The sequence below is a fragment of the Pipistrellus hanaki genome (genome assembly GCF_964339955.1).
Source record: "Pipistrellus hanaki genome assembly, chromosome: 1".
Classification (NCBI taxonomy): Eukaryota; Metazoa; Chordata; class Mammalia; order Chiroptera; family Vespertilionidae; genus Pipistrellus; species Pipistrellus hanaki.
In genome coordinates this window covers 79,996,806-80,010,942 of record NC_140503.1, presented here as the reverse complement: position 1 = coordinate 80,010,942, position 14,137 = coordinate 79,996,806, and the positions used below count along the sequence as shown (strand labels likewise).

Genomic DNA, 14,137 nt, shown 5'->3' with positions numbered 1-14,137 from the left:
CCAAGCCTGTCAATCCTTCCTTCAAAATGTCAATTACATTTATTTCCCTTTCCACTTTCACTGTTATTATTCTCGATCAGAGCCTTACTGCCTATCACCTACACCAATGTTTTTCAAATTTATTAAAACTGTCTTATAAGAGAAATGTTTTACATCTTAATCTAATATAAACATATACATATGTGTTTATAACTGAGAGCAAATCTTTTTAAATGTATCTTTATTGCTGAAAGTATTACAGATGTTTCCTTTGTTTGGTTGTTCTTTTTTCCCATTGACCCTCTCCTCTCCATACCCGCTCCTCCAGCCTTCACCACTCTATTGTCTGTGTCCATGGGTTATGCATATATGCGTATAAATTCCCCAGTTAATCACTTCCCTCCCCGCCTGCATCCTCCTGCCTTCCCTCTGAAATTCATCAGTCTGCTTTGTCCATGCTTTTGTGTCTCTGGATCTGTTTTATTAATCAGTTTATTTTGTTCATTAGACTCCGAATATGAGTGAGATCATGTGATACTTAACTTTCTTTGACTGCCTTATTTTGCTTAGCATCATAATACAATATAAGCCATAACACTCAATTAATATTTGACAAAGTAGGCAAAAGCATACAATGGAGTCAAGATAGTCTCTTCACCCGGGTTCGATTCCGGTCAGGGGCATGTGCCTTGGTTGCGGGCATATCCCCAGTAGGGGGTGTGCAAGAGGCAGCTGACCGATGACTCTCTCTCATCAATGTTTCTAGCTCTCTATCTCTCTCCCTTCCTCTCTGTACAGAGTCAATAAAATATATATTTAAAAAAAAAAAAGATAGTCTCTTCAATAAATGGTGTTGTGAAAATTGGACAGGGACATGCAAAAAAAATAAATCTAGACCAACTTACACCATATATAACTTACACCATAAACTCAAAATGGACAAAAGACTTAAATATAAGTCATGAAACCTTAAAAATCTCAGAAGAAACCATAGGCAACAAAATCTCAGACATCTCTCATACATCTCCTCGGGCAAAGGAAACTAAGGAGAAAATAAACAAATGGGATTACATCAAAATAAAAAGCTTCTGCACAGCAAAAGAAACCACCAACTGTGAAGCCATGGCTGGCCCATGTGGCCTCGGGTTCAAAGACTTGGAGAAAGGGCTGACACGCAAATTAACACACAATACAAGAAATATAAATTTGAAAATTATGAGGGAAGCCAGTTGTGAGCTTGATACAAGGAACCAAGTTCCATTGGGTCTCCATTCTCATTTACTTTTATTTATTAGAATACACAATTGCCTTTTAGGAATGCAAACAGATATATCAAAGGTGATGTTTGGTAAACAGTAAGATTATCCAGTTGGGGAGTTTGCTTTAGGCCATTGAGTCATCAGCAGTAGGTAATAAAATGCAGATATCAAAGCCCCATTCAGTCTCCAGACTGGAATTCTCGCATTTATATTAATTACTGTTGATCTTGGCTCCTGGCAATCAGCAAAATGAAAAGAGAATGCACTGCATGGGAGAACATATTTGCCAATGATACAACCAACAAAGGGTTAATATCCAAAATATATAAGAAACTCATACAACTTAACAAAAGGAAGACAAACAATCCAATCAAAAAATGGGCAAAAGCCCTAAATAGACACTTCTGAAAAGTGGACATACAGAAGGCCAAAGGACATAGGAAAACATGTCAAAGTCATTAATCATCCAAGAGATGCAAAATAAAATGACAATGAGGTATCACCTCACACCTGTCAGAATGGCTACCATCAACAAGTCAACAAACAAGTGCTGGAGAGGATGTAGAAAAAAAGGAACCCAAGTGCACTGTTGGTGCGAATGCAGACTGGTGCAGCTATGAAAAACAGTATGGAATTCCCTCAAAAAAATTAAAAATGGAACTCCCATCTGACCCAGTGATCCCACTTTGAGGAATAGACCCTAAGAAACCCAAAACACTGATCAGAAAGAATATATGCACCCCTATGTTCACAACAGCAAAATTTACAGTTTGGACCTGGAGAGTATTAGGAGAACAAATCTTTATGAAATAATACTGTCTTCCTAAAAGCAATTTAACTTGATATTATTTTACAACTTTGGTTATATCTCTAACTGTACTGATTTCATGATTCATGGTGTGTTACAACCTGCAGTGTGAATAACTGACACTGAAAATGCTTCCTTGCTGCCTCCTCCTCTCCTAGCTCCTACCCTTTCTATTCATCCCACCAGATTAAATTCTTTTAAAGCTCTATTCTAATTTTGTTTATTTCTTATCCAGCACTCTTTATGGGCTGCCCTAAAAATCTGAAGAAGAAAGTCCAAATTTCTAGCCTAGCCTAGTGTTTTGAGTCTTGACCAAACCTGGGCCTAGCATAGACACATCTAAACATATTACTTCACCTATACACAAACTGAATAACCCTGAACACAACTTGTGGTTTCCTGATTCTTTTCAGACTGAATTCTGCCCTCTCCATGCCTCGATATGCCTATGAAAACTCTACTCCACTCATTCATCCAGTATGCATCTAGGGAGCAGCTGTATTCCAGGCACAGAGGGAGGTAAGTGGTCCATGCACCTATTCGGCTGACAGTAAGCATGGCGCTGTAAATGTGAAAGTAATGACGTATGTGAAATGGTTACAAAGGGGAAACAGTGAATTACTGGATCACACACTAGGAAGACCTTACCCTAGTTAACAGGGTCTGGGCAAGTCTCCCAGAGAAAAAGATGTTTAATCTAAGTACCAAAGGATAAAAAGGAACTATGAGGTGAAAAATGAGGGTAAAGGTTTCTTAGGTGGAGAGACAGCATGCTGAGGGCGGTGAGGAGAGAAACTGTTTGGCAATCTCGAAGAAGTGGGAGACAAGCAATTTGGCTGTGGCAGAGAGAATGCAAGGCAGAGCGGCCTGTGACCTGGGCGTGAAGAGAACAGCAGATGGCAGTGTACCCCAGGTCAAAGGTCAGTACAGTGAGAATGTATCCTGTGCCTGCTATGTGCCAGGTGCCTGGGCACCGAAGGAATTTAAGGCATGTCTCCTTGCCCTCCAGGAACTCCAATTCCTCAGTGGAGACTGACAGGTAAACCTGTAGGGGCTTAAGAGTCAAATGAGATATATGTTCAAGGTGTTCAGAAAAAGAATTATTAACCTTTTCTGACATTTGGGGAAAACTTCCCAGAGGAAGTAATGGCTCAGCAGGGATTTACAAAATGAGTAAAAGGTCCCAAGCTGACAATGGCTTATCAGGCAAGGGACCAGCATGTGGAAAATTACAGGGATGTGAAAAAACATCATGACTTTCCCATGAAAGAGCTCCTTGGTAGCCCAGAGAAGCATCCTCTTGTTCCTCAGAATTTAGGTCTCTGCACCATGATGAAGCTGGTCTACAGAATGATAAAGTGCTTAAAGGAAAAGGCCTCATTCTCCTCAAAAAAAAAAAAAAAAAAAAATCACTAATGGAGCTTATCCCAGTGCTCTGCTTAGAGAGGGCACTCAGGATCAGTACACATGCATTTGTAGAGTAGGTAATTATTTACTGAATTAAAATTAACCAAGTGACCCCCTACATATAGATGGAATAAGAGAGGGAATATACTTTAATATACTTTGCAAGAGGTGGGAAGAAGATCACCTATGAAGGAAGGTAAGATCCTTCTGGTCAGTGAAATCCTTTTGACTCTAAAAGCTCAAATGGTGGGGAAAGGCTTCAGACTGAGGAGCCTGGGCCTCCCTTGTGAAAGAAGGCAAGAGAAATGCGTGAGAATGACCCAACACTTAAAGTACTCACAATTAAAAATGTATAAGATTGAAAATTTTTATTATTAAAAAAATAGTCTGTCTATATTACTGAGATAATCAAGGATTTGGCAGAGTTGATATCATTCAGGTAGAGAAAAGAGAATTGAATAGTTCATCTCTTCCCCTCCTTCTTCTATCTGACTTTTGAGTTTTAAGAAATTATATAAATTAACTTCAAAGTGTTCTTGTAGACATTACTAAACTCTGTCCATACCAATGAATTCCAATGATACAATTGTTTCCATGGTAACTAATGCACTTCAAAAGGAGAAAAAATAGAGAGTGAAACTAAAAACCAGGAAAAATAGAATAAAATGGTATAAACAAAGCAAAACATTTCTCTTTTGCACTTAGAGAACACTTTCTAATTTCAAATGCTTTACCATTACTTACACTCCAAGGCTGATAAGTGCCAGAAGATTCCACATCCCATTCATAGCTGGGATTTCCTATAAAATGTGGTGCTTCATGTTTGTCCAACTGCTTACAGAGTTCACTACTGAAAAGTTCTCTCAATTGCAAAGATTATTGAGCACCTATTATATTTTGTTAGTTTAAGAGATGATTAGATAGTCTACATTATTTTAAAACTAGAGGCCCAGTGCATGAAACTCATGCATGAGCAGTAGGGGGTGTCCCTCAGCCCAGCCTGCATCCTCTCACAATCCAGGACTGCTGCTCCCAACTGCTTGCCTGCCTGCCTGCATGATTGCCCCAAACTGCCCTCCCCTGTCAGCCTGGTCACCCCTAAATGCCCTCCCCTGCTGGCCCAGTCACCCCTAACTGCCCTCCCTTGCAGGCCCAATTGCCTCTAACTGCCCTCCCCTGCAGCCTGGTAACCCCAAACTACCTTCCCCTGCAGGCCTGGTTTTCCCCAATTACCCTCCCCTGTAGGCGTGGTCCCCTCCAACTAGCCTCCCCTGTAGGCCTGGTTTCCCCCAACTGCCCTCCCCTAAAGGCTTGATTCCCTCAACTGTTCACCCTTGCAGGCCTGCCCCCCCCCCCCCCCAACTAACTGCCCTCCTCTGCAGGCCTGGTTTCCCCCAACTGCCATCCCCTGAAGTCCTGGTCGCTCCCAACTGCCCTCCTTTGCAGGCCTGGTCCCTCCTAACTGCCCTCCCCTGATGGCCTGATCGCCCACAACTGCCCTCCCCTGCTGGCCATCTTGTGGTGGCCATCTTGTGTCCATATGGGGGCGACCATCTTGTGTGTTGGAGTGATGGTCAATTTGCATATTGCCTCTTTATTAAGATAGGATTTTTGCTGTTTAGAGGGCAAATAATTAAAACGAAGGGGTGAAAAAAAAAAACCTGTACAATAAAGATACAGGACAATGTCAAAAAAAGCCAACTTGGAGGATTATGCATTTCTAATGATTTTCATTCCACTCCACTTCAGCCTCTCATGCCCATGACCAACCACATGAACCTTCTCCTGATCCAGAACTGTCCCTACTCTGCAATCTCCAACTCCAACATTAACTTTCTGATCATAAACAACTCTTTCAGTCCCTAACAAATCCACCACTAGTCCTATGAGCCTCATGCAGCCTAAGATCCTTCCCTTGGAATACTTCCTCAGGATACTTCCTTGCTGATATCCTCAAGTTTTATCCTCCGAGGCACTCACTTAGTAGTAACCTAATCTGGACTTAGTGATCATTCATTTGCTTTTCACTGTTATGTTCCGTAAGGATTCTCTGTCCCACCTAATGAAGAATCTGTCCTATAGCCTAGAATCTGTCCGAATAATTATGAGGTTATTTACCTCTTTACTTATAGGGCAGTAAGTGTCAAATGCTGCAGGTAAAGGAAAATAACGTAGGAACTGAAAGCCGAATTTAGCAGTGATGGTCATTAGACACCTAATTAGCAAAGCGCATGTAGGGCCTGCCCCATAGCCACAGTTGCCTCAAGTGACAGCATGAGTTGCAATGGTCTCTTGCTATACATAATGACAATTCATTGGAGATGGGGAACAAAAAGCTCTTGCTTCTGCTCTTTTGAAAACTTTTCCCTTGAGGATTTCCTGATACTTTTGAGTTATACTAAGCCTCCACCCTTAATTTAAAAGAATGAGAAGTTAAGCATTCCCTCATATGCTGATAGCACAGCTATTATTCTGACCTTGAAGTGGCACTAACAGACCACTGGTCCTATTATTTAATTTCTGCCAGGAAGAAGGATTATGGATTAGTCTCATAATTTTTGGTAGATAGCCAATTCCCTAACTCTTTGCTGATTTGTATTTTAAAATCCCATATAAGTAACTTTATTTAACTACCTGGGTAGGCATGCCTTGCATCAGTCTATCTTGGAGGGCATAACAGAAAGTCACATTGCTTAAACTAAGTGCTTCACTGAGACAATTTTCTGTCTGATGTGCGCATTAGGTTATCATTGCTTTACAATGTTTGTAAGATACAATTCATGTTGGGGCTTTATCATTGATTTATCCACATATAAAAGCTATCTCTAAAACACTTTCTCCTGCTGGCGAGAATACCCTCAGGTCACCTGGAAGGGAGGCATGCTGCACCATCCTTATGAGGCTCCTCAGTCTTCATAAGAGCATGCGGATCCAATCCAGAGCTCAGGGCTTGTTAACACACAAAGCTGTGTGCTAATTGGCAAGCGAGAAGAGGTACTTGTCGAAGAGGATCATCTCAACTCCACTACTCTACTATTTTGTACTTTTCAGAAGCTCTCCTGAGAGAAAAACATTTTTGAAAGCTTCCCTGAGAGTCTCTTCATTCTACTACATCACTGGGTCTTGTGCCATATCATAGTCTCATTGAATAATTTAACAAAAGTTATGAATTCTCTCCATACCAAACAAACACAAAGTAAGAATACTATTTTGGGAGGCAGGAGGGGGAGGGAGAGAATCACGAGACCCCTGAAGTTAATGCATGGGCTGAAGTCTAAAAAGCGCCGCTCTGTAAACCCTAAGACCTCTCCCTGAAGTGCGGGCGCTGGAGCTCCGCATGGATGGAAGCATCACACTGCTCTGCGCTGAAATGCCCACTCCAGCGGGCACTTGAGAAGTCCACCTGCTTTGGTGGAGGCACACAGGAGGAAGGAACAGGTTTGTGCCTATATACATGGGGCTTCTGTTTTCTGAGAATCTCGGGGAGACTTCCGCCTCTCCAGTCTCAGCTTTGCTACTCTTGAGCATCAAGCTCTTTTTAACTTCGTGGAAAAACATTTTTATAACAGCCTTATGTATCTTTCCCCGTGGCTGCTCAAAAATTAATGATGTGCCAGAACCGGTTTGGCCCAGTGGATAGAGCGTCGGCTTGCGGACTGAAGGGTCCCAGGTGCGATTCCGGTCAAGGGCATGTACTTTGGTCACAGGTGGGGGTGTGCAGGAGGCAGCTGATCGATGATTCTCTCTCATAGATGTTTCCAACTCTCTATCCCTCTCTCTTCCTCTCTGTAAAAAATCAATAAAATAGCCGAAACCGGTTTGGCTCAGTGGATAGAGCGTCGGCCTGCGGACTGAAAGGTCCCAGGTTCGATTCCGGTCAAGGACACGTACCTTGGTTGCAGGCACATCCCCAGTGGGGGTTGTGCAGGAGGCAGCTGGGTGATGTTTCTCTCTCACTGATGTTTCTAGCTCTCTATCCCTCTCTCTTCCTCTCTATAAAAAAATCAATAAAATGTATTTTTTTTAAATCAATAAAATATATTAAAAAAATAAAATAAAATAAAAAATTAAAAAAAAATTAATAATGTATTTCTAGAAAGTATTTAAATCCCACTTCTAACTCCACCTGATTTTAATTGTCCTTTCCCTTATTTTCATTAGTTTTAGGTTGTTCTAGTTTGCCACGTTGTATAGGTATCCTTTGATACCTTTTAGAAGACTGTGTTCTATAAATGAGTTAAATTATACGAGTCAGAAGGAAAAAAGACATTGTTTCCACCTGCATTCCTACTGGTTATCTATTCAAGTGTATCTACCAAAATAATTTCCTAAAATATTCTCTTTTTTTGGGGGGGGGAGGGTATCAGTGAGCCACCCTGTAATACTTCTTCAGAAAACTCATAATGAAAGGACATTTTCGAAGTCTCCTTGATTAACATAACGTGTGTATATATGTTTGCACCTGAATGTCTGTTTTAAAGTAACCATAAAGCCCGGGTCAGGGCACCTGCCTGGGTTGTGGGCTTGATCCCCAGTGTGGGGCGTGCAGGAGGCAGCCAATCAATGATTCTCTATCATCATTGATGTTTCTATTTCTCTCTCCCTTCCCCTCCCTCTCTGAAGTCAATAAAATATATATGTATATTTTAAATAAAGTAATCATAAAGATGAAGTAGGGTTTTCATATAAACTTCTGCACAAAACTAAATTAAAACTTGTGTTGTATTCTCAGTGACTTGCTTCTTCAGTTCGAAGTGTCTTGTATTTCTGCAAGAGTGAAGCATAAATGCTTACGGGCACGTGAACTTTTCGAAACATCTCAGCACCCTTGCGTGCATCCATCAGTGCAATGTCCTGGGGCGTGGAGACAATCACAGCACCTAACCAAAGGAAACAAAAGAACAGCAAAATAATGCTATCGTTTAATTCTTTATGGAAAGTTTACTTCCAAAATTAGGTTGCTCACATATTAAAAGAGTCTACTACATTAACTATTTATGCAATTTGTATAAATTTCACATACATGAATGGGAAAGATTAGGAAACGTCTGCTTTGCTCTTGCCTATTTTGACTCCTCACTTCTAAAATTATAACTGACTGACCAGTGATTCAAGATCACAGCTACCACGAGAGCCTCCCTCCCATTCAGACCATATGCTCGATGGAAGATGCACAGGCTGTCGTACTTTCAAGAAGCTGGTAAGTCTACTTAGGGAGACCCAAAAGTTAAGGATTGCAACACAATGTGCTAAGCATTCTAACAGAGATGCCAACGGTGTTATGGAGTTCTAAAGGAGGAATTAAGGAAAAAATAATTCAATCTAGGGGAGAAAAGGGGCAAGGTGATAATGGATGGGGTGAGAAGCAGGAGATAAGGAGACACAATAAAGGAAAGTTTCCATAAAGAGGTGATTCTGAGGCTCAGTTCTAGAAGTTTGTATTATAGAAAACTCAACAGTGTGGAACACACTGTGGAGAATAATTTGGTGGAGACAAAACTACGTGCTGAGCAAAAACTCAGATGCAAAATAGTGGTGGCCTGAAGCAAAGCAGAACTGAAAGTAGGTAAAGACGAAGGTTTTCCTGGGTCTGCACTGATCCCCCACAGAGGTCAGGCGGTTCTATGAAAGTGCTCAGAGAGAAAGTGCAGTGCAATTATTTATTTATTTATTTATTTATTTATTTATTTATTTATTTTAATAAATTTTTATTGTTCATATTATTACAAATGTTCCTTCCCCCCCCCCCCCATTGCTCTCCTCCACCAGGTTCCCACCACACCCTCTGCCCTTTCCCCACTCCCCATTGTCCTCAACCATAGGTGCAGTTTATGTTCAGTCTCTTCCCACATCCCCCTCTCCCCTTTTCCCCAAGAATCGTCAGTTCACTCCCCTTCCATACCTCTGATTCTATTATATTCAACAGTTAATATTGCTCATCAGATTTTTTTTTTTTTAATTTCCTTGGTTTTTAGATTCACTTGTTGATAGTTACGTATTTGTTGTTCATAATTTTTATCTTTGTTTACTTTCTCTTCTGAAAGAACCCCCTTCAGCAATTCATATAATTCTGGTTTGGTGGTGATGAACTCCTTTAGCTTTTTTTTATTAGTGAAGCTCTTTATCTGACCTTCGATTCTGAGTGATAGCTTTGCTGGATAGATTATCTTTGGCTGTAGGTTCTTACTATTCATCACCTTGAATATTTCTTGCCATTCCTGTCTGGCCTGCATGGTTTCTGTTGAGAAATCAGCTGACAATCGTATAGGTGCTCCTTTATAGGTAACTACCTTCTTTGCTCTTGCTGCTTTTAATATTCTCTCTTTGTCTTTTGCTCTTGGAATTTTAATTATGAGGTGTCTTGGTGTGGTCCTCTTTGGATTCCTTTTGTTTGGAGTTCTGTGCGCTTCCTGGACTTGTAAGTCTAATTCTTTCACCAGGTGGGGGAAGTTTTCTGTCACTATTTCTTTCAGTATGTTTTCGATATCTTGCTCTCTCTCATCTTCTGGGACCCCCATAATTCTGATGTTGGTTCGCTTGAAGTTGTCCCAGAGGTTTCTTACATTATCTTCAATTTTCTGGATTCTCTTGCCTTCTAGCTTCTGTGGAGGAGTGTCTTCTGGCTCTTTATGTTCCAAATCTTTGACTTGATTCTTGCGATCTTCCATTCTGTTTTTAGGACTCTGTATAATATTTTTTTATTTCAGACAATTTATTCTTTATTTCTTGTTGATCCCTTATCATTTCTTATTGATTCCTTATTAATTCTAGTTGATCTCTTTTCATATCCTCATAGGTCTTATCGATCTTTTCTAGGAAATTCTTGAAAAACTTTATAAGCGTAGATTTGAACTCTATATCCAGTCGCTTTTTGTCCTTCATTTCTTTCGTTTGTGATCTATTTCGTTGTCGCATTTCGCAGCTACAGATGGGACCGGGTTTCAGGGTGGAGCCTACAGCCTTGGCTTCCGTCAGCCACGCCCTATTCGGTTCCTGAGTCTCAGTAATCCCCAGGGTCCTTCAGTACTCGCTGCAAGCGCTTCTGAGAGAAAGGTGCCCTCAATTTTCGCCTGCTACCAAACAGTCTAGGCTCTCCCCCAATGAGCCCGGTATTGGGGTTCAGTTCAGTTGGAAGTGGAGTTGGAGGTGGCGTTCAGAGCAGTCTGGAGCCCCAGTCTCCTTCCCACCGGGGCAATCCCACGGCACAGCCAAACGTCCCTTCTCTGCGCGCAATGTGCGCGCCGCCGGGACCTCCTTTCGCCGCTTCCCCGGGGTTCCGCCTCGCAGCCCAGCTCCCTCTGGATGAGCCTGGGTCCCCGGGGTCTGGCCTAGAACTGGGGTTCAGAGCAGTCGGAACGGGGGCCCAGCACAGTCGGAGTGTTTATCTCCTTCCCACTAGGGAACGCCAGCCAGGCACTCAGCCGCCCTCCTCTCTGGCTCCGTACCTCAGGTTTTTACAGCTCCTCCGCGCTTCCTTCTGGTTTTCTCCTTGCTTCTCGTTGTAGAATTTCCAGTCAGTCGACTTTCCTGTAGTTCTGGGTAATGTCTATTTTATATTTTAGTTGTATTTTATTGAAATTGTTGTGTGCGGCTGCGGCTGGGTGTCTACCTGAGCAGCCATCTTGAATCTCTTCTGCAGTGCAATTTTTTAAAGTGGAAACACCAGAGGCCTGGCATGACTACTTCAGAGACTGAATTTCTTAAATTTTGTGCTCTCTTCTAGAAGATAACCCAAAAAAGAATTAACACAAGCATATTCTAGAGCACCAGGATAGCCATCTTTTATAACTAAGTACAGGGCCATGACATCGCAGAGCCTCAAACCAAATGGCAGTACTTCATCATAACTAATGAAAACAGAGGTGGGATTGACAATAAATATCTGAGTGCACTAAGCGAAAGTCAAATGACACTAGACTACTGTCTGAAGGGATATTTTACAAAAGTCAGAATAGAGAAATGTGGCAGCAGAACCAAGTTATCATGAAGCACATGACAATACAGGCATGCCAAACTCAAAACAACTGTGCAATGGCCACAAATTCATCTTGCAATCGGTATTTTCATTTCAGTAAAAACTTCACCTTTCACATTAAATTAATATCAATTTGAATTTTTTTGATTTTGTATGTTTTGCTTGTATTTAATTTGTAGTTTTTTTTAAGTTTTAAAAAATTATATGAGCTACAAACTTAAAGGAATTTATGTTTATGCAGAGTTAAATAGTCTTATAATATAAATAAGACAATATGGAATATGAAGCAGATTATTTTTCCTTTTGAAGGAGGGTCTATTCATTACTTAAATTAGAGAAACACAGCCTTGGAATGCAAACATAATAAGAATTCAACTTTTTATTCCTTAGGCAACTACCAGTGTGACTAGGACAAGAAACTGAGAGTCAGTTTTTTGGTCTAGAAAACAACATAATAATAATTAGGTCACAGGGTGAAGTAGTTAAATAAACTACTGATGCACATCAAATGATTGACATGGTGCCTGGACAAAGGGTAAACATTCAATAAATGGTAGCTGTTGTTAATAATATCACCATTAATACCTTTATTATTGTTATCAATAAAATGTCTTACAAGTTGCTGAGAAGGACATTCTCATATTTGCCAACAAGCAGCTCATCCTACTTTTCAAACTGTTCCATGGATCACTAAATCCTTCTATTTTGATTTGCTATGCCCAAGAAACCAAAAACTAGTCAAAGTTATCTTTCCATTCTTTTAAAAATAAATGGAAATCACATCTCTGTAAAAATTTATACATAAATCTACACCTATCTCAAGATGAATTTTCTATCTATTTTCTAGGGTATATGTCTAAGTCCAAACAATTAAAAAGTATTTTTTAAATGCTATTTCCCAACTTATAATTTTAAGGCTTTTTATCAGCTGGGATTTACTATGAAAGCTTAATTTACTAAAAACTGATTCTGGCAAATAAGTAAACATCCTAAAATATAATTACCTAGAGTGCTGGAGGCTAATTCCAGCATGTCATAAATGCAAGAAATTTCATCAAAAGGTTTCTGGAACTTTGAGGCTTCTATATTCAGCAGGGCTGAAGATAGGTATTATTGCCTACTGGAATGGCCAGGAAGCATTTCCCCAAACCTGAATTTACATAAATGATTGCTTGCTGCCAGACAGCTGAGGGCATTTCAATCTACATGTTATTGCCTCCTGCTGGCTAAACACCTGAACAGCTGAAGGCAGTTCCCCCAAAACTGACAATGTCTACCGTATACTAAAACTTACCTTTGATATGTATATCTCTTTGCTATAGAGAAAAATGTGGGAATAAAAAGAGCCCTGGATCCAGAGATAGAGAGAACTTAGCTTCTACAGCTAAGCTTCCTCTGGCTCCCCCATGGATTACAAATTTATATTATATTTCTAGTCTCTTTATTGTTTTACACGAAGCCCTTCTCCAGATTCCTGAACCCTTCTAGATGCTGGAGAAAGACCCCAGCATTACTAGAATATTGCCTTACTTGTTAATTCTCTTGACTATTATGAGTATAATTTATAGCTACATATCTGGAAAAGGGTCATAGTTCAAAGTAGTTAAACATTTAAAATTCATTATTCCAGCCGAAACCGGTTTGGCTCAATGGATAGAGCGACGGCTTGGGGACTGAAAGGTCCTGGGTTCGATTCCGATCAAGGGCATGTACCTTGGTTGCGGGCATATCCCCAGTGGGGGGTGTGCAAGAGGCAGCTGATCGATGACTCTCTCTCATTGATGTTTCTAACTCTGTATCTCTCTCCCTTCCTCTCTGAACAAAATCAATAAAATATATATTAAATAAATAAATAAATAAATAAAATAAAATTCATTATTCCAGATGTTAGGATGATCATAATTACACCAGTGTGGAACTATTCAACTATGCCATTCTAAGTCTCCAGGGCACAAATTGTACCCTATTCCCATGCTTGACTGTGAACTTCAGTGTTAGAACCTAATAAATATGTCCAACAAAAACTGCTTGTAATTATACCTGGACGAGTCATTTTATGTCTTACAATTCTTCAGCACATCAAGGTAAAATCAACTAAGATTTATAAGAACAAATTAACTGCTATATGATAAATGTTCATAGTGCAGTGCTCTAACATTTAGTGCTTTTGATTCACCTTAATCTATGTAAAGACACATGCAGCCAAATAAAATAATCATTCAACTTCTGTTAGCTTAATGTAAATAATACAAAACACACAATTGTTTATAGAGTAGACTGGCTTTGGTATTTTTTAGCCTTCCCTTGTCTTTCTCTTCTATAATACAAGCCACAAACTTCCTGAATTATAAACATTATTTTCTATAAGATCAAGAAATGCCCACTCATAGTAGTATCAGATTGAGTAAAACATGATTAAAAAGGTAAATTCACTTCAACTATACCCACAGACTATTTCAACAGGAAATACACATAATTCTTTTATGAGTCACTGTTTTAGACTCTGCTCCATTTCAACAGAGTACTGACTATAGTCACAAAGGAGATATGTTTTATTAATATAAAGATGAACCATTTCCCCCCTTACTTTAGAAATGAATTTTGTTACAGGAAATCATGTCCATTGCTGCCAAAAGAATTAATAAAACACAGTAATTAGTGAAACCACAGCATTTCAAAATCACTAGTGAGAGAAAGCTTGTGCTTTGG

At 40.1% G+C, this 14,137-nt stretch overlaps 1 protein-coding gene across 3 annotated transcripts in view; it reads right to left on the bottom strand.

The window, feature by feature from the left end:
* NUBPL (NUBP iron-sulfur cluster assembly factor, mitochondrial) overlaps nt 1-14,137 on the bottom strand; it is a 218,021-nt gene that overhangs the window by 30,724 nt on the left and 173,160 nt on the right. For all 3 annotated transcript variants that reach the window (XM_084875076.1, XM_084875077.1, XM_084875078.1), the window contains one exon: nt 8,248-8,333. In XM_084875076.1, the coding sequence (XP_084731202.1) occupies nt 8,248-8,333 (86 nt within the window). The remainder of the gene's footprint in view (nt 1-8,247; nt 8,334-14,137) is intronic.